Source organism: Pteropus medius, unplaced genomic scaffold, assembly GCF_902729225.1.
Source record: "Pteropus medius unplaced genomic scaffold, Ma_sr-lr_union100, whole genome shotgun sequence".
Classification (NCBI taxonomy): Eukaryota; Metazoa; Chordata; class Mammalia; order Chiroptera; family Pteropodidae; genus Pteropus; species Pteropus medius.
In genome coordinates, this window is record NW_024341372.1 from 449173 (window position 1) to 476863 (window position 27691).

Below are 27691 nucleotides of genomic sequence, written 5' to 3' on the forward strand. Positions count from 1 at the left end.
ACTAGCATTTCTATTTGGGGATCCCACTAGCATCTCAACAATTCAATAACTCAAAAAAAAAAAAAAGAAAACTTTTTGATTATTTTCCCTTCAGACCAACTCTTTCTTTGAATTGAGTTTTTATCTAGTGGAAGACATCTTTTTCTTATAACTAAGGATTAAAACCTCACTATATCTTTTTTATCACTCATTTATATTTATATTTATTGATTACCTGGTAGAAAAAATAAAACTTTATGAGAAGTTACATATGTTCACATTCTTTTCATATTGTATAAATGAGTGACAAATTCTAGTGATTTGTGTCAAAAAATGGGGAACTTTCTAATTTTTACTCAAAACTTATGGTGGAATGTATATGTATGTGATTTCTACTGTAGAACAAGTTCATTGAAGTAAGAATCTTTTCTTTTTTATTAAATTTATCTGGGTGTCATTGGTTAATAAAATATAGTTTTCAAGTGTACAATTCAATAATACGTCATATGTATATCACATTGCCTGTTCACCACCCAAAGTTAAATTTTCTTCCATCACCATATATTTGACCCCCTTTTACCATTATCTACCTCCCCTCCTCCTCTCTTTCCCTTTAGTAACCACTAAACTGCTGTCAGTGTCTATGAGTTTTTGTTTGTTTGTCTTGTTCGTTTGGTGCTTTCAGTTTTATATCCCACGTAAAACCTCACTATTATCTTTGATTCTTCTCTCTCCCTCAACTTCCACTTCTCACTTCCCATCAGTTGCAAGTCCTATCACTTGTTCCTTTGCCACAGCTTTCATTCTCTCTTCCTCTCAGATTCCACTATGCAGCTATCCCAGTCTGGGTAGTCATTACCTCATGTCTGAACAATTATGTTTTCCAAACTGGGTTGCTCTTCTCTAATGTTACTATTTTCCAAACCAATCTTCACTGGCCACATCATTCATTCTCCTGAATCATAACTTTGATCAAAACTCCTCTCCAAAGCTCTCAATGACTCTCCACTGCCTCCAGATAAAGTGTATATTCCTCTCTCACTTGTTCAAAATAGGCCCCTGTAAGACGTGACTCTTCCTCATCAACTATGTCATCCAGCTTCTCCATAAATCTTGTTATTATATGCCCAATTGTTCCACAGGCTCCACAAATATATTATATTGTCTTCTGGTAATCTTTTAGGACCAAGTTAAATGTTACCTCTTCAGATAGCTCTTCTCTGACCACCCACTGTACAGTAGTACACTGTACCTTACTATTCCCCACTCTACCTTACTATTCTCTTTCTCATGCACTTATTGCAATTATAAAACTATTCATTTATTTGTTCATTTGTTTACTGTTTCTTTCTATCATTTCAATGTAAACTCTATGAAGACAAGGACCACACAAGTTTTTCATTGGTGCCATAGCCCTAACATCTAGCACAGTGCTTATCATGTCATAGATGCTCAATAAATATTGATAGAACAAATGAATGTTGATTGATCAATTCCAATATGCATATCTTTTGTTCATGCCACCTTTTTCCCTTGAAATACCATTTCCGACCTCTTTGTTTTTGTTAATTATATTTATTCATCCATCAGTGTTTCCATCTCTTCAAAGCCCTTTTGGCTGCCCGTGCCCAAACTGACTTCTCCCTTTTCTGGGCTAATACTAGCTGACATTATATACATAAAGCATTGAGGTTTAGTTCCATGTTTCTCTTTAATTTATTTATCAGGAAGTTTGTAAGATGCTTGAGAATACTTTATGAAGTATAGGAAGGCAGTTAATATTCATTAACTATACTTCATAAATTTGGAGCAAACTATCACACAATGTATTTTTACTCTCACAAATGTCCCTGAGTCTTTTTCATGGCTGTCCATCTTGTCTCACTCATTAGCTTGTCCTGACTTTTTGGATTATAAAATTGCTTCAGGTCAGGAATCCATTCTTGGTTACTTTGTGAACACTCAACTATCACTGACTAATGTTTTAAGATATTATGAGTAATGATCATGTTTTCTGTAATGCAATTGACAACAAGATATCGATGAGGATCCTGGAGACTGCCTTTTGGGAGATGAGTTTAATATAGCTATGGTTCCTGCCCTTAAAACTATTCTATAGTCAGGCCCCAAAAGGTCAGAGGGTCTCAGGAAGGTAAACAGCCTTGCTTCATGCCAGACTGGGTCATGCTTCCTGACAATAGTTCTCATGTATATCTAAAATGTGAAAGTCAGGACAAGGCCTTGAATTCCATGCCATGAAGGTATCTTTCAGTTATAGCCTCTGAAGCTAATATCATCTTATTTAACAAAGAACTAAGTACTGGCATGTATGAGAGACTTGGTTGTTATGGATTGAATTTTTGTGCCCTCCTCCCCAATTCCTATGTTGAAGTCCTACCCCCCAATGTGACGCTATTTGGAGGTGAGATTTTTGAGAGTTATTCTGTGGTTTCTATGAGATCATGAGGGTAAAGCTCTTATGATGAGATTAGTGTTCTTATAATAGGAAGAAAGATTAGAGCTTTCTCTCCCTCCACCATGTGAGGACACAGTGACAAGGTGGCTGTCTGCAAGCCAGAAAGAGAGCTCTTACCAGGGAATCAAATTGGCCAGCATGTTGATCCTGGAATTGCCCAGGCTCAAGAACTGTAAAAAATAAATTCCTGTTGTTTAAGCCACACAGTCTGTGGCATTTTGTTATGACAGTCTAAGCTGATGAAGACACTGATATTTAAAGAGTTTTAGAGGAAAGACAAGAAGGTTGCTCTGTTATCTGCATGACTAAAATTGACCTGACCAGTGAACCTAACAGGAAGTGGCAGCAAGTTTTTCTGGCTGCATTTGAGCCTCTAGTCTCAACCCCCATCTCCCATTTCTTTCCCTTCCCCTATATGGCTATATGGATTTGTGAGTATGAAGTCTGGAATTTTTGGAGGAAGTGTCCCTGCCATCTTTCTCCCACCCCAGCCTCTTATAAATGTCTTCAATGACTCACACATGTAAAACACTTGCTTTCTCAAATGATACATGCCATAGAACCCATGACTAATAAGGACCAGATGAAAGGATTCAGGCTTAAAATTCTGGATATTTTTGTTTTCAGATTTTTGAATGTCTGTCACTAGGAAAAGTAAACACACAGATTTGTTGCATCTTCAGTGGAATTAGGAGTACGGGTAGAAGCAAATTTATTTTAAGGACAAACTTTCTAACAGAGGTGCCCCAAGAAGCAGCAGGATGCCTCAAGAAGTAGGGAAAACATTCTCTATGACTAAAAACACTCAAGCTGAAGTTGAATGAAACTTTGGTAGAAATGTTGTGGTTGTAATTGAAACAATAGAAGAAAGGAGAGGAAGGTTGGACTAAGTGGTCTATAGGAACTTTAAGATCCTGGTAATGTATGATTTTAGGACACTGAGAAGGGAAAAATAACAAAAGTTTTTCTGTGCTCTATTATGTATATCTCTTAGTTGGAGTAGAGGTGAAGCCATTCAAAAAGCACTATTTTGCTTGAAAATCAGAATCCTCCAGGACTTGAGTTATATCTGAGAAGAGTCTCAGTCGTGCCATTACGTCTTAGCTTTAGCGTGAATAAGTTTGGAGACTCCATTTTGAGCTTATACTACACTCATCATCTTTTGGGTGCCTATGTTTTTGATACTCAGTTTAATTATATCTGAAAACAATGAGCAGTTCATATACCACCTCCACTGTTAGGATCAGGCAGAGAATTCTTGTGGGTTGTGTTTTCTGTATTCTGAACAACACAGACTAGAAGGGGTTCAAGTCTACTTCATTCTGCTGTTTCTTTTGGACATACACTCTAGCAGAGAGGCTTTGAATATCACCCATTATTTTTTTTTCATGCCATATGCTCGGGAAGATCCTATGCTGCACAGTAGTCCTCCATACTAAGAAGCAACTTGACAACAGTAAAGTTCCTCTGTTATGTTGGGGCTGAAGCATGTGAGCTATGGATAGTCATGACTTCTAGAGAAGAAAAAAAACTCATTTTGCAGCAAAAATGTGATGGCCCCAGGCTCTACCCACCAATAGGGCACTGGAAAGAGCTGGTAGGAAGTATCTGTAATTATGCCTGCATAGCCACATCTCTACAAGTTTTCCTTGCTGAGACTATGCTCTGAGCTGCCTAGGATCAGGGTGAGGATGCCCTGTCCTAGAAACTTCCTTGTACACATGGTAAATTTCCTCTAAAATGACAAAGTAACTGTCATGTGAAAGAGCTCTGAGACCACCTATATCTTCATATGAGTTTCCTTTTCTCAGCTGTGGCAGTCACCTAGGTTGGGCAAATGAAGCAATCATAGAAAATGGCAGAAGAAAGTTTTGCCTGATTTATTCTATATTTGCAAGTAGTAATAATAATAATAATAATAATAATAATAATAATAAATGATAGTCTTAGTTAACTGGAATTTTATTATTAGTGATTCAATTTAAAACTTTCACATCCTCTGGTTTCTGCTTCTGAAGCTATTGGGACAGTCCAACTGCCTCTGAGTTGAGCAAGGCAAAAGAGGGACAAAATAATCTGAAATAATAGATCCCTTTTGAAATGTCCTATAAACATGGCAGGAATGTATAAATGAATGGAAACAAATACTTATGTAAATGGAAAACACAGAAAAGTCAAAGTAACAGAGGATGAATTATTTTTTTTTATTAAAAATAAGCTTATTGGGTAACATTGGTTAAAACAATTATATAATTTTCAGGTGTACATTATCATTTGACATCTATATATTCTATTGTGGGTTTACCACCCAAAGTCCAGTTTCCATCAGCCACTATATATTTGATCCCCTTTACTCATTACCCATTTCACCCTTCCCAAACCCCCAATATATGACCTCTTTTACCGCGTCTACCTCCCCTTTCCTCCCCTACTCCGTACCCTCTGGTAAGCATGTCCATGAGTCTCTGTTTGTTTATCCTGTTCATTTGTTACTTTTAGGATTATATCTCACATATAAGTAATATCATGTGATTTTCAACTTTTTCTATCTGGCTTATTTTGTTTAGTATGATTATTTCAAAGTCCATCCATGTCGTTGCAAATGGCTGAGTAATATTCTATTGTATATATGTACCGCCACTTCGTTAGCCAATCATCTGTAGGACACTTCAGTTGCTTCCATGTCCTGGCCACTGTGAATAATGCTGCTATGAATATGGGTGTGCAAATATCTTTTTGGATATGGGTTTTCAGTCTTTGGGGGTAAATATCCAGTACAGGGTTTGCTGGATCATATGTTAGAACAAGTATTATTTTTTTGAGGAAACTTCATACTGTTTTCTATAGTGGTCGTACCAATTTACAGTCCCACCTGCAGTGTATAAGAGTTCCTATTTCTCTGCATCCTCTCCAACATTTGTTATTACTTGTCCTGTTGGTTATAGCTATTCTAACAGGCGTGAGATAATATCTCAAAATGGTTTTGATTTCCATTTCCCGAAGAGCTAGTGATGTTAATCTTCTTTTCGTGTATTTGTTGGCCATTTGTATGTCCTCTAGGGAGAAGTGTCTGTTCAGGTCCTCTGCCCATTTTTTGATTGGATTGTTTGTTTTTTTGTTGTTGTTGTTAGTGAGTCGTATGAGTTCTATATATATTTTGGATATTAGGCCCTTATCGGAGGTGTCGCTTGCAAATATATTTTCCCATTCAGATGTCTGTCTCTTTACCTTGTTGACGATTTCTTTTGCTGAGAGGATGCTTTTTAGTTTGATGTAGTCCCATTCATTTATTTTAGTTTTCACTTCTCTTGCTTTCGAGGTCAAATTCATAAAATCATCTTTAAGTCCAAAGTACTTGAGTTTAGTTCCTATGTTTTCCTCTATGCATTTTATTGTTTCAGGACTTATATTCAGGTTCTTAATCTATTTTGAGTTAATTTTAGTGTGTGGTGATAGACAACAGTCTAGTTTCATTCTTTTGTAGATGGCTTTCCAGTTTTCCCAGCACCATTTATTGAAGATGCTTTTCATTCTTCACTGTATATTTCTAGCTTTTTGTTGAAAATTATTTGCCCATATAAATATGGGTTTGCTTCTGGACTCTCGATTCTGTTCCACTGGTCCGTGTGCCTGTTTTTCTGCCAATACTATGACGTTTTGATTACTGTCGCTTTGTAGTATAATTTGAAGTTGGGCAGAGTGATGCCTCCAGCCTCATTCTTCTCAGGATGGCTTTGACAATTCGGGGACTTTTGTGCTTCCATACAAATCTGATGATTTTTAGTTCTATTTCTTTAAAAAATGCTGATGGGATTTTGATGGAGGTTGCATTAAAATATGGCAATTTTAACTATGTTGAGTCTTCCAATCCAAGAACATGGAATATCTTTCCATTTTGTTGTATCTGCTTCAATTTCTTTTAATAGAATCTTGAAGTTTTCATTATACAGATCCTTCACATGTTTCATTAAATTTATTTCTAGGTATTTTGTTAAATTTATTCCAGTTGCAAAAGGAATTATTTTCTCTACTTCTTTTTCTGACACTTTGTTGTCAGAGTATAGGAACGCTATGGATTTTTGAAAGTTAATTTTGTAATCAGAAACTTTACTGTATTTGCTTATTTTTTCTAGTAGTGTTCTTGTAGAGTATTTAGGGTTTTCTATATAAAGAATCATGTCATCTGCAAATAGTGACAATTGTACTTCTTCATATACTATTTGAATGCCTTTTATATATTTCCTTTCTCTGATTGCACTTGCTAGGACTTCCAATGTTATATTGAATAACAGTGGTGATAGTGGACAGCCTTGCCTTGTTCTTGATCTTAGAGGGAACGTTTTTAGTTTTTCACCATTATGTATAATATAGACTGAGTGTTTGTCATATATGGCCTTTATTATGTTAAGGTACTTTCCTTTTATACTGATTTTGTTAAGTGTTTTGATCATAAATAGATGCTATATCTTGTTGAAGGCTTTTTCTGCATCTATTAATATGATCAAATAATTCTTATTTTTTAAATTTGTTTATGTGGTGTAACACATAATCGATTTGTGTATGTTGAACTATTCCTGTGCCTCTGGGATAAAGTCCACTTGATTGTGATGTATTACCTGTTTAATATGTTGCTGTATTCGGTTCACTAGTATCTTATTTAGGATTTTTACATCTGTGTTCATGAGAGATATTGGTCTGTGGGGTTTTTTTGGTGTATGTTACCCTTACCAGTTTTTGGTATCAGAGTAATAGTGGCCTCATAAAATGATTTAAGAATTGTTATCTACTCTTCAATTTTTTGGAAGAGTTTGAGGAGAATAGGTATTAAATCTCCTTTGAATGTTAGGTAGAATTCACTGGTGAAGCCATGTGGTCCTGGACTTTCACTTTTTGGTAAGTTTTTGATGATTGTTTCAATTTCTATACTACTGGTTGGTCTATTTAGATTTTCCTGTTCTTGATTCGTTCTGGGAAGATTGTATTTTTCTAAGCACTGGTCCATTTCTTCTAGGTTATTAAATTTGATGTTATGTACTTTTTCATGGTATTTTTGTATGATCCTTTGTATTTCTGCGATGTCAGTCATAATTTCCTATCTTTCTTCGCTGATTTTGTTTATTTATGTCCTTTCTCTTTCTTCTTTAGTGAGTCTAACCAGGGGTTTGTCTATTTTATTAACCTCTAAGAACCAGATCTTTGTTGTATTTATTTTTTTCTATTTTTTTTATTTTTGGTCTTTTTCAATTTTATTTATTTCTGCTCAAATTTTGATTATTTCTTTCCCTCTGCTGACTTTAGGCTTCATTTGTCCTTTTGTTGTTGTTGTTGTTGTTTTAAAATGAAATGTAAGGTTGTTTATTTTGGCTCGTTCTTGTTTTTGGAAATAGGTCTGTAATGATATGACCTTTCCTCTTATGACTTCTTTTGCTGTGTCTCAAAAGTTTTGATATGTTGTACTATCATTATCATTCATTTCTATGCATCTGTTGATCTCTCTTTTTATTTCTTCTCTGATCCAGTTATTCTTCAGTAGCACGTTGTTTAATCTCCATGTATTTATGATTCTTCCTGATTTCTTTTTGTAGTTGATCTCTATTTTCAAAGCATTATGATCAGAGAATATGATTGGTATGATTTCAACCCTCCTTATTTGTTGAGGTTATCTCTGTGTCCAGTATGTGGTCAATTCTTGAGAATGTTCCATGAGCACTAGAGAAGAATGTGTGAGCAGCAGTTTTAGGATGGAAGCACTGTAAGTGTCAATTATCTCCAGTTGGTCTCATGTGTCATTTAAGGATATTATTTCCTTATTGATTTTTCTGTTTGATGATCTCTCTATATCCGACAGTGGGGCATTTAGTTCCCTTACTATGACAGTGTTTTTATCTGTTTCTCCCTTTAGTTCTGTTAGTAATTGCTTTACATATTTTGGGGTTCCCTGATTAGGAGTATAGATATTAATGTGTTATATCTTCTTGGTGCATGATTTCTTTTATCATTATAAAATGTCTCTCGGTGTCTTTCTTTACCTTCATTTTGAAATCTACTTTGTCTGATATTAGTACTGCTACTCCCGCTTTTCTCTGTATGCCATTTGCTTGCAATATCATTTTCTATCTTTTCACTTTGAGTCTATATTTGTCTTTGGCACTGAGGTATGTCTCTTTGAGGCAGCATATGATTGAGTTTTGTTTTATGATCCAGTCTGCAACTCTGTGCCTTTTTATTGATGAATTCAGTCCATTTACATTGAGGGTGATTATTGAAATATGAGGTCTTTTTATAGCCGCTTTACTTTTGCTTTCTGGTAGCTCTGTGTTTCCATTGCTTCCTTGTCCTTATGTATCTGTTTTCTTTATTTCGGTTGGCTTTTGTGGGTTTTTCCTCTGTTTCTTCTTGTTTTACGTTATATACTTCAGTTTTGAGTTTGAGTCTTCTGTGTGTGGTTACCATTACTAATATGTAAAGTATAGTTATACACACACACACGCACACACACACACACACACACATATACATACACACACTCGTTCATTTCCATCTGCATATGCCTTATCTGCATTCCTCTTTGAGAATTTCGATCTTTGATATCTCCCTTTCTCAGTCAATGTTAACTCAGTTCGTCCCTATGTATGTTGAACATTCCTTACTATCTTGCTGTAGCAATTCTCTTCTTATTATTTAAGCTTATAATGTCCTATTCTTAGTAAGGGTTGCTCTCCTCTGCTTCTATTTGCCTGATAGTCACTTTATTCTTAATTATGTAATTTATTTGCCCTTTTGTTTTAGGTGAGCTGAACCTTTTCAGTGTTTCCTGTAGTGTAGGCCTCGTCATGAAGAATTCCCTCAATTTTTGTATGTCTGGAAAGGTTTTAATTTCTCCTTCATATCTAAAGGAGAACTTAGCTGGATATATTATTCTAGGCTGGTAGTTCCTTTTATTTAGTAGTTTAAATATTTGATTCCATTCCTGTCTGGCTTGTAAGGTCTGCGCTGAGAAGTCCGAGGATAATCTAATGGTTTTTTCTTTATACATTATCATTTTCTTCTCTGGTTGCCATGAGAATTCTTTCTTTGTCATTAATTTTTGATAATTTTAATACAATATGTCTTGTTGAAGACATTTTTGCGTTGAGATAATTGGTTGTTCTGTTGACTTCTTGAATTCCAAGCTCTAGTTCATTCCTTAGATTTGGGAAATTCTCATCCACTATTTGTCTGAAAATGCTTTCTAGTCCCTATTCCTTTCCCACTCCTTCAATAATGCCCATTATTCTTAAGTTTCCTCTCCCGATGGTATCAGCTAGTCTTGTATTTCTCTCTCATTCTTTTTCATTCTTCGGTTTCTCTCTTCTTCCTTCTGATTTATTTCTAGATTTCTATCTCTGATATCACTGACCCTTTCCTCCATTTGGTCAACTATATTTCCCAATCTTGCTATTTCATTTTTCAACTCTTGCAGTGTGTTTTTTAGCTCCAGAAAATCTATTCCATTCTTTTTGAGGGTTTCAATCTCCTTTCTCTGCTCATCTAGGTGTTTTTTCAATTCCTGAAATTGTTGGTATGCCTTATTTCGCAACTCACTGAGTTTTTTCAAAGTACCATCCTGAATTCTCTTTCATTTAAGTTTCATATTTCTATGCCTGTAAGCTTATTATCTGGAGATTTTTCTCTTTCTTTCTGAAATGCCATGTCACCTTGGTTGTTCATGGTGTTTAATGGACTTTTTCTCCACCTGGGCATTCATGGAAATGTATTCTTCTTTTTTTCCCCAGAAAGAAGATTTATTCTATAAAGGTCTCTCTTCAACCCACTGCAAAGAAAGCACTTTTCTTTTGGTTTCCAGTAGGTGATGTCTAAACCTCTTGGATCCCTGCTTTATATAAAGTCTTAAAAATGCCTTTTTATTTTCTTATAAATATTTAATCATGCTCGCTGCCCTCAGTTTCAGTTCCTGTCCGTGTTTGCAAAAGTTTTGGTAGTGTTTGCTCAGATTCCCCTGGGGCTGTGCAGTGTTCACATTTCAGAGGGTATGGGGGGAGGGGCCCTTTGGGTTGGGAGTTGGGATCTGCAGCTCAGCCTTGGTTTTGCAACCTCAGCTGGTAAAAATCAGCTGTTGTTTTTCTGCCATCCCGCTTCTCTGCTTTTGCCCTAATGACAGCCCTGCCGCCTGCTTCATGGAACTCACAACTCCTCCAGGCAGGGCTAATCAGGAAAATCACCACATCTTCTCCCCTTCTCTTCCTTCTACAGGTAGCTCCAGCAGCTACGTGAAGCAGCTTCTATATTTCTCTCAGTATACCACCCAACACCCAGGGTTCTAACCTGTGTTAGCTCTTATGCGCAGATCCCACCTCAGACATGCTGTTGTGCAGTTTGGGTGTTTTTTGTTGCATTTTAGATGTTCAGCTTATCGTTGTTTCAAGAGGAGATCTATGGGGACATCTCTCACTCCACCATGTTTCTTCAAAATCCTCTAGGGTAAATTTTTTTCCAGAGTCTAGATCAGTAAGACCCGAAAAACTTTCCTTTCCCAACTCCCACTCTTCCCAGTCTTTCTATATCCCTCTCTCTTCCTATGCTTCACACACTATATCTTAATACCTTTCATGAAATCATTTAGTAGTAGAATTGCAGTTGCATTAGCTTATCTTTAATGTTTTTTTTCTCATACTATAGATGGGAAAACTGAGTCCCAGGGACAAAAAGAAATTTACTGGGATCACACAACCAGGTTAGCAATAAAGTGAAGATTATACCTCTCCTTTTCTAATTTTCATCCATAATTCTCCTCTAGGTTCAGACTAGAGTTTTCTTAAGACCCAGCATCACCCTATTCCTCCCACCTCCTCAGAATAAATTAGATGGGGCATTCATTGGTAACAAAGATGGTTGATGCATAAACAAAGACCTTCAGCCTTGTTCTCTGAGAAGATTAGGGAAAATCAAGCTGATTAGGGTGCATAAAGACCTCTACGTCTAGGAAAAGGTACTTGAAAATTGAATCACTGGCTAGTTTCCATGGAGAACAGAATGAGGGTGGGGGGGAAGCTGAAATTAGAGCAATGAAATTATAATTATATTCAGTATATTCGATGCATAATTGGTGATGAGGTTTGAGAAATAGTGTGAGTTGCTTGAACGGTCCTGTCTCCCTTGGAGGCCACTTCCCATGTTTGACATTTACCAGTCAGGAATGCCAAGTGTCTGCACATTTGTTTATTCCTCTCTGAGCCTCTCTGTCTTTTTGAGGATAAAGAGTAAAGCACAAAACAGTTTCTCTTTTTGGGCATCCAAGACAGGCACAGGAATTATGTGTGTCTGGGATATAAAGAGGTCATTCTGTTTTCTTCTGAATACAGAAGCTTCCACCTCCCCATCTTTCCCTAAACTGGGAGCCCATATTGTTCTGTTGGGACATTTTTCCATGAAGATTTCTCACTTCACTCCAGATGTTTCCCATGCAGCTATTATACAACTCAGGAAAGGAGAGAAGTTGCTATCCAGAAAAAAAAAAATAGAAAAGACTGGCCTACTGCCTCTATTCTCAATGACTCATTCTTATGTATGTGTGGTAGTGGGGTCGATATTTGTCCACGCATGGACTCCATACCTACTATGAGACTTAATTCAGTCCTCTGTCTTCCAGTCCTGTCTTTTAGCACTCTTTATACTAAATCTAGAGGCACAAGGGCTATCCTGTCAAGCTTATTTTTTTGTATAGGACTTGAATGAGAGAAGAAGAGAGAAGCCAGGATGGTTTGGACTTAAACTGCCCTTCATTCTTCTTATCCAGTCTCTGGCCTAACTATTGTTCCTAGTTTCTAGGCCTGTTGCCTCCTGAAATCATCCTGAAGTGTTTCCCAGTTGGCTTAGCTTTGTGCTATCTGAAAATGTTTAGTAACCTCAAAAATTATCACTGTGAACTCTCTTTTCTGATCGAGAAGACTAGTCTCAGAACAAATCCAAGAGCCCATATTGTTATTTATATATTCTCAACCAGAGAAGGTATTCCTTTGTTCCACTTACATAAATCATTCTTCCAATATCATCGTGACTTCATTCCTTTTACATTGTCTCTAGGGTGAAACATTCTCGAGGTTTCTACACAGAAGGCTTTCTGAAAGTCTAAACGAATTATGTTTAATGTTTCTTTTTTAGCTGCATGTATCCTCTCAAATAATTCCCATAAGTTAGGCAGGCTTGAGTTCTGATGACAGGAACCATGAATAAATGACTTTCTTCGTGCGTGCATTTTCTGTGTGAACATTATACTGTAGCTTGCTGTAGCAAACAGTTCTAAGAAGTTAATCTCGATGAGGCCTATATGGGTGAGTTCTCCCCTGCAGGGTGGGTATGATGATATTTTCAGGAGTAGCAGTTTAGTATCCAAATAATCAACAATCAACAAAAACAAAAACAAAGAAAGTACTACTAGAATAAGCTCGAAAGCTGGGCCTTTACTCTAGGCTTCTGGAATCTAAGGGTCTAAACAGGCCCTTATCCCCTCTGGGGGTAGAAGTATAAAGTATTTTCTGCTATACAGAAACTGTCTCTGGGTAAGCTAAAAAGGGACCTCCGTGGTGAATCATGACCTGAAGGTGAGCCAGATTTTCCAGCTTTATGATACCTTCCTAGGAGGTGATATTTTTTGACTTTTTAATAACTTAAAAAATAATTTTGAATATTTCAGCTTTGATCTAGCTGAGCTACAGAGAATCAAGTAAATTACTCTTTTCCCATTTTTAGACATGAGTATTAACAGGGGAATAGAACCCCTCTGGGGCTAGAGTTGTGGCAGCAGTTATCACAGAGTGAATATCCCAAGAGAAAAGTGACTTTTTTGTGCAGAAGCTAGGCCAATGGGTCTTTTTCCCTGACTCACCAAGGATTTTTGTCTTCACAGTTTCAATCTTGGAAGAGGTTTTATGTAGAAGTTGTGTCAAATTTCTCTATATGATGTCGGTTGCCTCAGAGTTTTAGTGAGCTTGAAGATTAAGCAAGTTGTTCAGAGCATAGACTATGCATCCATGCCACTTAGCTTCACCTCATTCTAGCTATATTTTATGTGTACTTCAGTCAGTTTATTTGTAAAATGATAACGGTGTCTGCTTAATAAGACTATAGTGAGGATTAGTTGTATTAAACCATTTGAAGCATATAGTACAGTGCCTGGCACATAAGAAGTGCTCAATAAATATTAGCTGTGTTGTTATTAATGTTTATTATGGATTCTATCCATCTCCAAATGAAAGGCAGACTCATTGATCTGAGGTTCCCAGAAGCCCTTGTTTTGGTAAAGCCATGAACTACTGGGAACGCAGCAGCTATCTACAACTGCAGCTGTTTATACCAATAAATTATCCACTGTGTTCAGTTCTCCTACTTCCCTCCATAAGTTTTACAAGCTCTCAGCTGAATAAAACTGCTCAGTTGTAGTGATTCTTCATACATGACTTGTCATGGTTAGCTTTCCATGGCACATCCTATTTTCTCTGACCTATCTTCCAGGAAAGACCATTTAGGAGTGGGATTGCCTTAAAAAGTAAAAATCTTCAATAAAGTTCCAACTAGAGAGCTTAATTTTTCTGTTTACCACTCTTCATTCCTGAAGATTCATTTGCTTTTATTTTCTTGCTTGAATGATAAACTACAGTGTGATCACCATTATACATCACTGACTAGTGAACAAAAGTATGAAACAGTCTAGAGATATTTTTCATTTTAGAACTCACTCTCCTGTTCAACAACCTTACCTCCACTTTGGTTTAATGAAGCATTCTGACCATCCAAGTACCTGATCTGCTCCCATTATTTCTTCTTTGCCTCACTCTGTCATGTTTCCCTATAATTTCCTTAGGAGTAAAATAAGATAGGAGGATGGCACAGAGAAATAAATATGTACTGATTGCCTACTATGACTCTGCCAAGTACTTCACTGCGTAGGCTACATATATTCTATCATTATTGTTTATGGCCAGAGAATGTATACACAATAGTTACCACTTATTAAGGACTTAATATATGTCAGCTCCTTCATAGATACTGTCTCATTTAATCTTCATACACTAATTCTCTGGAGTAAGTGTCATTATTCCCATTGTATAGATGATAAAACAGAAGGTCAAATAGCTGAAGCAATTAATGAAAAAGTAGCAGAGGCAAGGTTTGAATCCAAAAAGATCCATCTGACTCTAAAGCCTGTGTTCACCCCCTACAGAAATATAGGTAAGTAATTAGCTTAAATTATTTAACTATATGTAAAACTTTTTAAATTGTTACAATAAATTATAATGCTTTTGGTTTTAAAGAATGATTAAATCATCATTGTTTAAGGCATAAAGAAATGAAATGACTAAATTATAATAAATTATTTAACAAGTTTTACAATATTTTAGAAAGCAACTCTTAATGTTTTATTCTTATCATTTATCATCTAGATTAATGATTACAATTTAATTTTAACCAATAATTGATAGAAGCAAGTTAAATCATGATATAAGGGAGGTGGGAATACTGTAAATCACACAAAAATACAAAGGAAAGTTATAACAATCAGATTCTGGTTAAAATGTTAATGTCTAATACTGATTTAATGTGTGGCCTCTTCCAGGATATTTGCATTTCAGCAGAATTCTACCTTAAAGTCAATTAATAAGCTTTCAATTATAGGTTCTCAGTCAATTTTGTAAGCACAGCTATAGTTGAACTAGCTGAGAAAAGGTATATATTTCCATGCGTCTCTCATCATATCATAGAAGATCTTCCCTACCTTCTTTATCCTCTCCAGTTCAGAATTTACCTGAGACATAGAACTGTATACTTCTCTCATCAATGCCAACTTTGTTTACCGCGATGCAGTAGTATATACCAGAAATGTTGCTGGTCAGTATGGTCAGGGTGCTCAGAGTCTAAAGAGAGAGAAGAAATGCATTAGTCACAGTTTAAAAAAATATGGTAGTTATTAATGCTATTCACCAGATATTTCTGATTCTTGCCCCTTTCAGGCACAATGATTTTTCTTCCTGGATTCCTTCTAATATAGTGGGGCTATGTGACTTATTTTTAGCCAAGAATTTAAGAATAGAAATGATGTTGGTCCCTTCTAAGCTGGAGCACTTAATTGCTATGATGAAACCCTCCAGCGCTCTTTCTCTCTGACCATAACATCAACAGTGTTTGAGATGATGGTTAATCTGCCAGCCTGCATCCATAAATGGATACAATTAAAACAAACAAACAAACAAAAAATCTCTTGCTGATGCAATTGGATATATGGCATGGGCAAAATAGAAACCTCTTTGATTTTGAACTAATCAGATTTTGGAGTTGTTTGTTTCCATAGCACAACCTGGGCCATTCTGACTGATACATGAGGCTACCTGGGAAGTGAGGTTATATTTATTTATTCATTCATTCACTTAATAAACATTTTTCAAGGTCTTCTTTGAATGTTGATCTTTTGGAAAAGGACTGAAAATAAGAAATTATCCAATTTCTTGAGGAAACTGTTATAAATATAGAATCATTCACAAGCCTGCCATATAGGAGTTAATTTCCTAAGTCAGAATAAGTTTCAAAATACTAACACTTAATATTTAATAATTTTTACTCTGTTGGGTATAGTGATTAGTATTTTATATATGTTATCTCATTTTACCTCATTTAATCTTCCTAGCAACTTTTTAAAGTGGAAACTATTAATAAGATGTTTTTAAATCATGAGGAAAATGAGGTTTAGAGAGGTTAAATAACCCACTGAAGGTCATGAAGCTCAAAAATAATGAAGTGGCATTCAAATCTGGAACTATAGTTTGACTTGAAAACCCCTGTTTTCAACACTACATTTTACTGCCTTGAGAATTAAGGGTATTCATAAGAGATAATAATCACTCTGGCTAGTGCAATAATAAAAAAAAATTATGTGAGGGAAGTGGAAAATCTAAGTCTCATTTTTTAACCATTAGAGTTAACCTTTTTCCCATTAGTTGTTGGCTTAGAATGTCTCAGAAGTCTAAATTATTTGTCCTCCTTTCCTATTCATTGACTGTCATGGAAATAACCAATAGAAAGAAAATTAAGGTGGATGGAGAAAATGAGAGAAGCCTAGATAAAGACCAAACTAAATAAGTAGGCTCTGGAGAACAAAAGTACCTTATTATCTAGCAGTGGAACACAGGTAAAAATTCAGGATTCTATTTTCAAGAATGAATTTTTTCCTACTCACCTTCTCTCATTAATCATATTTATTCTATAACTAGTTTACAAAGAGGCTTACGGTGAAAATATGTACTCATTGATATTAACTAGACCAAATTATTTTTTTCCTTAGGTGTCCTGTCTCAAGCTATGGAGTTACAGGGTACATCACACTAGATAGTTGAGATTCATCAATTTAGGTTCAGGTCAAGCTCATTATCAGAGTCTGACTGCTAAACAATATTTTCCTTTGAGGATTATAGTATCTTCAGGGTCTGTAATGCAGATCTTGAGGAGGAAATTTCAGTGACTACTTCTTCAACTGAGGAAGCCCTGTTTCCTACTATTGCCATTGACTGGGTAGGAACACTTGTATTCCCTTACAGTGCTGGTGTATAGTATGTGCCTCCAGAATTATTTATCCCCATTATGGCACTGTTATTTTTTAGAAAGAGAAGAGGGGCTGGGGAGAGAGAGAGAGAGAGAGAGAGAGAGAGAGTAGTAGAGAGAGAGAGAAGGGAAGGAAGGAAGGAAGGAAGGAAGGAAGGAAGGAAGCTACAAGGAAGGAAGGAAGTAAAGGAAGGAAGAAGGAAGGAATGAAGGAAGAAGGAAGGAAGGAAGGAAGGAAGGAAAATTTGGTATAAATTCTATCTTTAAAATATACAACTGTATTATCACTGTGAGACATGATCAATTTGAAATGACACACTGGACTAGGAATGAGGAGACCTAGATTCCAGACCTGGTTCTATCATCAGTTGGCTGGGGAACTTTAACCTCTCTGGATTTGTTTCCTCATCTACAGTATGTGAATAATAGACAAGATGAGTTTTCAGGTTCCTTACAGCTCTTACCTTCTGTGTCATTTTCTCTAATCTAACCAAATCACCCACTGAGGTCTCACAGTTAATACACAGCCAGAGTTGGAACAAAAATCATTTTGAAAGAGGGAGTAAATAAAGTCTCCAAAAAAGAGTTTGATTTTGTTTAACTTTAAATAAGATAAATCAAAATCTTCCTCTACCAGTTTCTCTTTCTGTTCAAGTTTTGTCTCCAAGCTCACAAATTTTGACCTCACTCGAAATTGTCCTTTGAGTACTCTATTGGGTTATAACTTATGGTAAGATTGATTTAGACTCTTATCACCTTTGCCCCCTAGTGTTAAGTCACATGAATGTGTTACCTTACATGGCAAAAGGGACTTTGCAGATGGAATCAAGGCTGCTAATCAGCTGACCTTAAGATAGAAAGATTATCTTGGATTTCCAGGTGGGCTCTTAAAAGTGAAAGTGAGATACAGAACAGTTAATGATGCAGCACAAGAGGGAGGCAGAACGAAATTCAGGGCATGAGAAGGACTCAACATGATGTTGCTGGCTTTAAAGTTAGATTAGGGGGCCATGACCAGGGTATGTGGTAGCCTTTAGAAGCTGAGAAACACTCCACCACCAGCCAACAAAGAAATGGGACAACAGTCCTACAGCCTGAATGAATTTGGAAGCAGATTTTTCCCTAGAGCCTCCAGAAATAAATGCAGCCTTGTCAATACATTGATTTCAGCCTTGTGAGACTCTGAGCAGGGAATCGAGCAGAGCCACACTTTACCGAGACTTATAACCTTCAGAACTAAAAGATGATACATTTGCATTGTATTAAGCTAACAATCTTACTGTAATCTGTTACAGCAGCAATAACAAACTAATATACACTCTTTGCAGTTGATAGTACAAGAGAGTAATCGTTAAAACTGCTATATCCTGGGTATCTGAATTTGACTTTCCGTAACAACAAAAGCAAGTCTTAGGCCTCCCTTTGCAGCCTTCCTCCTACGCTCAAAGCTGAGTTACCCAAGTTCTCTCATTCAAATAAGATTTGTGTAGAAATAGAAAGTCCATAAGGAGTAAGGCCAAATTCATATTATTCTAGAGTAAAAATGACTTCATAAAAGATATAGAGGTTTCCATAGATGTTCAACTTCTTTCACTCTAATTGTTTGGTGTGATTGTGTGTGTGTGTGTGTGTGTGTGTGTGTGTGTGTGTGTGTGTGTGTGTGTGTGTGTGTGTGTGTTCTATAGGTTCTTATGCACAAGCATGTGTATCTGAGTTTATGTCTATTTTAAACTGGAGGTGATGGTGTTCAATATTTTCAGTTCTGGACACTGAATTAGGCCATTTAGTAAATCCTATCTACTCAAGTACAGTTTTAACAGCTAAGCATAAAAGGTGTCACGCCTGGTCAACAAAAATGAGCTTTGAACAGAGCGTTTCATCTTCCAAGGCTTTAGTAGGTCCCTAAAAGAAATTTGCCAGCACAAGTCATTACCCTCATCCCAAAATTTGAACTTTGTCTTTACCTTCCCTTCATTTAATGGTTACTAGCCCACAGGAGAATTTCAGGAAACCATGTTAGGTATTTCCAAATATTTGCAGTTTTCCTAGATGTTATGTTGTTATTAATTTCTAATTTAATTACGTTCTCATCAGAGAACATACTTTATATGATTTTATTTCAAGTTTTTAGACTTGTTTTATAGCTTAGAATCTGGGTTATATCTTGGCTATAGAATCTGGGCTATATCTTGGAGAATATACTCTGTGCACTTGCAAAGAATGTGTATTCTGTTGAGGGGGTACAGTGTTTTAAAAAATATCAATAAACTAAGGTGATTAATAGTGTTCTCCAATTTTTCTATGTCTTTACTGATTTTTGTCTAGTTGTGCTACCATATCTGAGAGAAGAATATTAAAATCTGCTTTGTTTGTGGAACTTTCTATTTCTTCCCATGATTTTTTTCAATTTTTGCTTTATTCATTCTGAGTCTGTTATTAGACACACACACATTTGTGATTATTATATATTCCTGATAAATTGACCCTTTATCATTATGATGTTCCCATCTTTTTTCTAGTAATAATTTTATCTGATACTAATAAAACCATGCCAGCCTTCTTATGATTGCACAGTGTATATCTATTATTCATTTATTTTAAATAGATCTGCATTGTATTTAAAATGTGTCTCTTGTACACAGACTATACATAGTTGTTTTCTTCTTTTATTTTAGCATTTTATTTTATTGTATTATTAGTTAAGTTTTGCTTTTTTATTTTAGCATTTTATTTTGTTGTATTATTAGTTTTCAGTATACAGCACATTGGTTAGACATTTATATAGTTTATGAAACAATTCCCCTGATTACTCTATCTTTCCTCTGGCTCTACACATAGTCATTACATTACTGCTGACTTCATTCCCTATGCCATGCTCCCATTCCCCGTAACCATCAACTACTAATTTATACTTCTTTAGTCCTTCACAGCTTTCTCCCCCAGCCCCTCCCGCACACACACACTCCTCCCCTCTGGCCATCACCAGATTGTCCTCTATATTTGTGAGTCTGTTCCTTTTGTTCCTTAGATTCTACATGTAAATGAAATCATATGGTATTTATCATTCTCTGTCTGACTTATTTCACTCAGCATAATATCCTCTAGGTCCAACCATGTTGTTGGAAATGGTAGGATTTCATTTCTCTAATGGCTGAGTAATATTTCATTGTATATATGAACCATAACTTCTTTATTTGTTGATGGGCATCTAGGTTGCTTCCATATCTTGGCTATTGTAAATAGTGCTGCCATGAACATAGGGATACACAGATCTTTAGGAATTATTGTTTTGGTTTTCTTTGGATAAACACCCAGAAGTGTAATTGTTGGGTCAAAAGGTAGATCCATATTTAATTTTTTGAAGAACCTCCAGACTGTTTTCCATAGTGACTGTACCAATTTGCAATCCCATCAAAAGTATATGAGGGTTCCTTTTACTCCACATCCTCATGTTTTGCTTTTATCTCTGCTTTTATCCTCATGTTTTGCTTTTATCTCATGTTATCCATGTATCTCTGCCTATTCATTTCATTGTTTAGTCTATTAATATTTAATATAATTATCAGTATGCTCATATTCAGATTTATTTTATCATGTGTTTCCTATTTGTCTTCTCTGATTTGTTCCATTGCCTCCCCTTTTCTGCCTTCCTTTGCATTATTTAAACATTTTGTATTGCATTTAAATGAATCTAGTAACTTATTATCAATTCCTCTTTATATTTTAAAGTTTTACTCTCTGGATTACATTGCGCATCACAGTACTCTTAGAAATAATATTGTACCATGTCATGTATTTTTGTAGAAACTTGCCATCACTTTTATGCCATAGTTGATGTGTGTTAGTTATTTAAAAGCCAATATAGAATACAGACTAATTCCAGTCATCACTTCCTAGAAAATTTTAAACTACTGGAGGAGAAAGACAGGAATGTGCATTGTGTCACTCTTTCATGCAAATTCTTCTATGAAACCCTTCCTAATCTCCAATCTCGGTGACAGCTTTCTCCTCTGAGTCTATTAGTATCAATAAAAATAACCAATGAAATCTATCCTTTAACAAGCATCTCCTATGTATCAGGCAGTGTGCTAAATAACTTGACATACAATATCTCACTTATGTTTCACAAAATCACTGACAGAAAGGTGGTCCTATTTCATTATACAGATGAGGAAACCTACTTAAGAGAAAGGTGACTTGCCAAATTCACAGGGCCAGTGAGCGGGAGAATACAGAGATAATCTCACACCTGTCTAGCTCATTCCATTGTCCTGCAATTTGCTTTCTTAGTAATGAGCACACACTGCCTGCTTTTGTTAGTTATTGCTGAATGTGTGTATTATTTCCCTGATTATATTTTATGTGCCTGTAAATATGTTCTTGTTTGTCCATATCAGTCTTAATTCATTGCCCAGAGGAGAATCCATTGTTTCATCTTTAGACTGTTATTATTTCTACAAATGTTCTACTCTTGTTATTTATTTGGCAAATATTTATTAAGTACCTACTGTATGCCAATTATGTTCTGGTGGTACAGCATTGAACAAAGTGAGCAAAGATTTCTAGCTTCATGAAGCAATATATATTCCAGTGGTGATCTATGACTTAGTTTTTCTATGTATAGGAATGGTGTAATTAACATCTTCCTTAAAGTCAGTAGGTCCTTCATTACTGTTGGAAAAGCTTAATATTATAAGAGTTCTCAGAGCCTTAGATGGAACAGTAGAAAAAACTACCTATGGCCTCTAGAAACAGAGCTGCAAGGTAATAAAGCAGGCTGTATTCTGAAAGTAATAGAAATTCTGCTAGTTTTCATCAAATTACTCTAGGAAACTTGCTTACTTCATTTTATAGAAATTTGGAAGAATGAGATTCAGAAAGGTAAGCAGTCTATGCCCTGCATAGCTCAGAGGGGTGTTATACACTAGGAAACAATTGGGGTAAAATATAAAAATACTTTGAGAATATAAAGTACTTTTGAACAACAATAAGGTAATTTTATTTTATTAAACTTATTGAGGTTTAATAAAACTTATTTTATTAAACTTGACATTGGTTAATAAAGTTATATAGGTCTCAAATGTACAATTCAATAATAAGTCACATATATATTGCATTGTGTATTCACCACTCAGTTAAATTTCCTTTTGTCACCATATATTTGACCCCCTCTACCCATAACTATCGCCCCCCTCTCCCTTCCCTCTGGCAACCACTAAACTGTTGCCCATGTCTGTGAGTCTCTGTTTGTTTGTCTTATTCATTTGCTGCTTTCAGTTTTATATCCCACATATGAGTGAAATCATATGGGTCTCAACTTTTTTCCATCTGATTTATTTCACTTAACATAATAGTCTAAAGTCTTTTTAAAATTATTTCAAAAATGTCAATGATGAAATATAATTCCACCATGCCTTATTGTTTCTCTCAATAGAGGTACTGGTGTTACACACATGAGCCTATCTATAACTATCCAGGGATGATTTCTCCAGAGATATCCAATATAGGAGGAATTTATTTTGAGAAGACCAAGATGACAGAACTTGGACCAATTGTTAAAACCATAAGAGGTACATCTGTTTCAATGTAGGAAATCCTTTCTAGTAAGAAGAGATGTCTAAGATAGCATAGGGTAATACCCAAACTATCAAAGAAATTGGATATAGCAGTACTTTCTCATGCTACTGAAGGAAGGAGCCCAGCCTTTCTAAAAGACAGTTTGATCATATATATCAAAACCTTGCCTTCCGTCTATGTCCATGCCACCCTGAACATGCCTGATCTCGTCTGATCTCAGACGCTAAGCAGGGTCGGGCCTGGTTAGTACTTGGATAGGAGACCACCTAGAAGACTAGTTAATAGACAAAAAAAGTAAATGGTAAATAAATAAATAAATAAATAAATAAATAACCAAAACCTTGCCTTCCATTTCCATTATTACATACTAGATAATTTATACACCTCTCTTAACAGACCAAGCCAGTGCATGGAAAGAGAGTAAATGCTCCTCGACTCATTTTACAAGTGCCGTATGCCAGAACCAGACAAAGACAGTATTAGAAAAAAAGTTAAATTCCAATCATACAAACATGGCACAAACAGTATAAATAAGTATAAACATAACAAATTCAGCTATAAATATATATTTAAAAACATAACTAAGTAGGTTTTATCCTAGGAATACAAGGGTGGTTTAGCTGTAGACTAATCAATTAATGCAATTACTCACGTTCACACATTAAAGGAAGACAAACATATGATATCTCAATAGATGCAAAAAATAAATAATTTGATAAAATTCAACACATGTTCATCATTTACAAAAAATATAAACTCTTAATAAAATAAACCTGCTATTCTCTAGTCCTCCCCATGTCTCTACCTTTTGATCCTTCAATGGGGGCTCTATATTAATCTAAGACCCAGGGAAGTTAAGCTGTTGCCTTCTCTCTTGACTTTGAATTCACAAGAGTCATCTTGTCTGTGTTTAGAAAACCATGTGGTCACACTGATAGAATCAATTGAAGCCCTGTGACACATTCACAGCATCTTTGAGCTTCCAATCTTCCACAGGCTTCCCAACACTCCATCCAACCTGAGGCTGAACCATGGTTTATCACACCTTATATCATTTGATATTGATGAACTAACTGAAGTCAGTTAATATTTGTATAATCAAATTCCCATTATATATATGAGCAACTAAGACTCAAAGAGGTTAACTTTTTCAAGTTCACAGTAAATTTATAAAGATTGGAACAAAAGTCAATGCTTTCTAACTTCAAATTCTTAGTTTATTTTATTTAACCACACCAAAAAGAATGTCCACAGAGCATCTGTCTTTTGGATTTCCATTTTCATGTTTGAAAAATGTCTGAATGTGTCCAATACTCAGAAGGTCTCTATCCCTCAAAAATATGATTAGCTCTTTTTATACAAACTGCCTTTCTATAATAGATGCTGCTTGTTCTGACATCCAGTCTTAGGTACTATTTGAGCATGAGTCAGGCAAATTCAGCAATAATCACACATAATTGAGCATGCTTATTAATATTGCTCCCTTTTCCTACTTTACTGCCACATAAAATGATTATGATTGGTGTTACTTTTCTGGAGATTAAGCACTTCTATTTATCAGTCATCTTAAATATCAATGGATCCCAAGTGCCTCATAACTCAGTCATTGCTAATGCCCAGAATTCCTTCTATAGCTTTGACATTTGGCCCTCAGAGAAATTAACACCATCATAGTAATGATCATAACAAAGAAATTCAGCTCATATAGCAGGTAAAAGATTAGATACTATCACTGTCTCTCTATCTCTGTCTCTCTTTGTCTCTCTGTCTCTGTCTCTCTCTATATTATATATGTGTGTGTGTGTGTGTATATATACACACACACACACACACACATATATAATATATAATATAATTATATATATAATTATATATATATATATATAAAATTCATTCATTCATTCAACAAAAGGTATCCGTGTCAGACAGCCATTGCACAGGACTTTAATGGAAAAAGTGCAGATATAAGACCTGTAACATGTTCCAAATCCTGATTAGGTACATTTAAAGATGTTTCTTGAGGATAGAAACCAGATCTGATTTATCATTGTAATCTTATAATACTTAGTACAGTATCTAGCCAACAGAATGCTGTCGCCATGTTTGTGAGAGGTTGCATTGTAAACAGAATTCAGAAGTTTTTATCAGAGGATCTGGAATAAGTCTTGATCCATTCTCCCTCCTGACTCTAATCTGATGTTCTCCTACTGTTTCTTGTTTCTGTCATTAGAATTACAAAATATTTGCTGGAGGGGGGCAAAACAAAATGAAACTACAGAGAGTATCTCTCAAATGAAGGAACAATAAAAATCCCAGGGAAAAGAGCATAAGGAAATGGATATAAGTAATTTGCCTGGTAAAGAATATTTAAAAAGGGCTCAGGTCAATTTAGTGGAGTAGGAAAATGCTTTGTGTACCTCCTTTCACAAACATATCAAAGTTACAACTAAATTACAGAATAGCCATTATCAGTAGTTGCCTGGAGTTTGGCTGAACAGAAGCCCTACAACTGGGGACATACATAAAAGGCCACTTTGAGACTGGTAGGAGGGGTGGAGATGCAAAACAGGCTGGTCCCAAATCTGTGTTTGGTGATTGAGAATCGAGAGTAATATCTCAGCTGTGGAGGTCCTCCCAGAGGAGCAAGGGATCTCAGTCCCACCACTGGGCTCTGCAGCCCAGGTTTCCAGTGTCAGGAAGAGAATTCCCCATTGCCTCTGGCTGTGAAAACCAGCAGAAATAGTGGCTGCATGAGAGGGAGGGCTCCTAGAGGGCAAGGCATTCCTCTTAAAAGGCTTATACATGGACTTACTCACTGAAGGATTCACTCAATCTTAGCTCCAGCACTGTACCAGCAGCTCAAAAGCTGCCAGGGACATATAGAGAGGAACTGAATTGTCTGGTTTCAGAGCGAGGGCTGGAGGGGCAGCTTTCTTCCAGACAGAAGTGCTGGTAGAAGCCATTGTTTCTTTGTTGAACCCTCCCCTTACCCAGCCAGCATACTCAAGCAAGCACCACATTTGAGTCTCCATCAAACTAGCTAATACTATTTGCCTTGCCTTAATGATTTTGGGAGACCCAGCCCCATCTAACTTGCGAACCCATCATTGACTTTTCCAGTGGCTTTTCCACATAAATGGCCTGTCTTGGTTGATGCTGCAGATTTTCCTAAATCTCTGAAAGCTTTAGGAAACAAGCATCCTCTGTTCTCAGCATGCCCCATACCTCTTGCTAAGCAGACTCACACCCGGCAATACAGACACCCAGACTCAGTTTGCAGCTTAGCCTCTCCCAGGCACCAACAAGCCCAGTACAACTGGCAAACATCTGTAGATCTCTGTGCAGCTCACACTAAGTAGTCCCAGGCAGGACACAGGCAGCAGCTGAAATTGGCCTGTTCCAGAGTCACTCTAAAAGGTCCCAGAACCAATCTACCTGGTGACCAGCCTCAGACTGCAGCAAAATACAACCTAACCACTGCCACAAATGATGCACCCAAAGAGCAAACTCGGCAGGTACTAGAGCCCCACTAAAGTGAATCCAGCTCCATAGAGTTGACTCTTGCACAACAGCTCCTCTACTGTTATCATAGCCAGTCTTCACAATCGATTAGACTAAAAGTCAGTCTCTCCTAGTAACATGCCAAAAGCAATCAAGGGTCAACTACAACAGAAAGGTATACACAAACAACACAAGCAGCAGATCTGGAACCCCCAGCTCAGGTGATCAGGAAGATAATGCTACTGGGATACACAGGACATCTCCTACATAAGACCATTCTACCAAGACTGGGAGAAGTAGCAGCTCTATTTAATACATAAAAACAAACACAGAAAACCAGCCAAAATGAGGAGACAAAAAACATGTCTCAAGTGAAGAAACAGAACAAAACTCCAGAGAAAGAACTAAACAAAAAGAAGATGAGAAATCTACTAAATGTAGAGTGTAAAACACTGGTTAAAAGAATGCTCAATGATCTCAATGAAACTTCAACAAAAACATAGGTAATATAAAAGTAGAGAAAAAAAAAGAACCATTTAGAAAGAAGAAAAAATAACTAAAATAAAGAATACATTTGAAGGAATCAGCAATAGATTGGATGAAGTAAAACATTAAATCAACAATTTAGAAGGTAAAGTAGCAAAAAAAACCCAATCAGAACAGCAACAAGAAAGAAAATTAAAAATGAGGATAGTTTAAGGGGTCTCTGGGACAATATCAAGTGTACTGATATGTGCATCTTAGGAGTACCAGAATATAAGAGAGAGCAAGAAATTGAAAATCTATTTTAAGAAATAATGATTAAAAACTTTACTAACCTGGTGAAAGAAATAGATATACAATTCCAGGAAGCACGGAGTCCCAAAAAAGATGAACTCAAATTGGTTCACACCAAGACACATTATAATTAAAATGACAAAAGTTAAATACAAAGAGAGAACCTTAAAAGCAGCAGGAGAAAAACTATTAGTTACCTACAAAGGAGCTCCCATGAGATAGTCAGCTGGTTTCTCATCAGAAACTTTTCAGGCCAGAGGAGATTGGGATGAAATGTTCAAAGTGATGAAAAGCAAAGACCTACAACCAAGTTTACTCTACCCAGCAAAGCTATCATTTAGAATTGAAGGACAGATAAAGAGTTTCCCAGACAAGACAAAGCTAAAGGAATTTATTACCACCAAGACAGTTATACAGGAAATGTTAGAGGGACTTCTTTAAGAAGAAAGAAAAAAAAAGATAAAAAATGTGAATGATGTGAATGATAAAATGGCAATAAGTACATATCTATCAACAATTATTTAAATAGATTAATGTGTTTCAATCAAAAGTCATAGAGTGACTAAATGGATAAGAAAACAAGCCCCTTAAATATGCTATCTACAACAGATTCACTTCAAATCAAAAGAAACACAGAGGCTGAAAGTAAAGAAATAGAAAAAGATAATTTATAAAAATGGAACAAAAAATTGCTAGGTTAGTAATACTTATAACAGACAAGATAGACTTTAAAGCAAAGGCTATAATAAGAGACAAAGAAGGGCCCAGCAATTTCACTTCTAGGTACTTCTC

The 27691-nt window shown here is 36.0% G+C and overlaps 1 protein-coding gene across 2 annotated transcripts in view; it reads right to left on the bottom strand.

Moving 5' to 3' along the window:
* Positions 1–27691, bottom strand: part of LOC120592792 (vascular endothelial growth factor receptor kdr-like) — a 309580-nt gene that overhangs the window by 211245 nt on the left and 70644 nt on the right. For both annotated transcript variants that reach the window (XM_039850483.1, XM_039850476.1), the window contains exon 14: positions 15258–15366. In XM_039850483.1, the coding sequence (XP_039706417.1) occupies positions 15258–15366 (109 nt within the window). The remainder of the gene's footprint in view (positions 1–15257; positions 15367–27691) is intronic.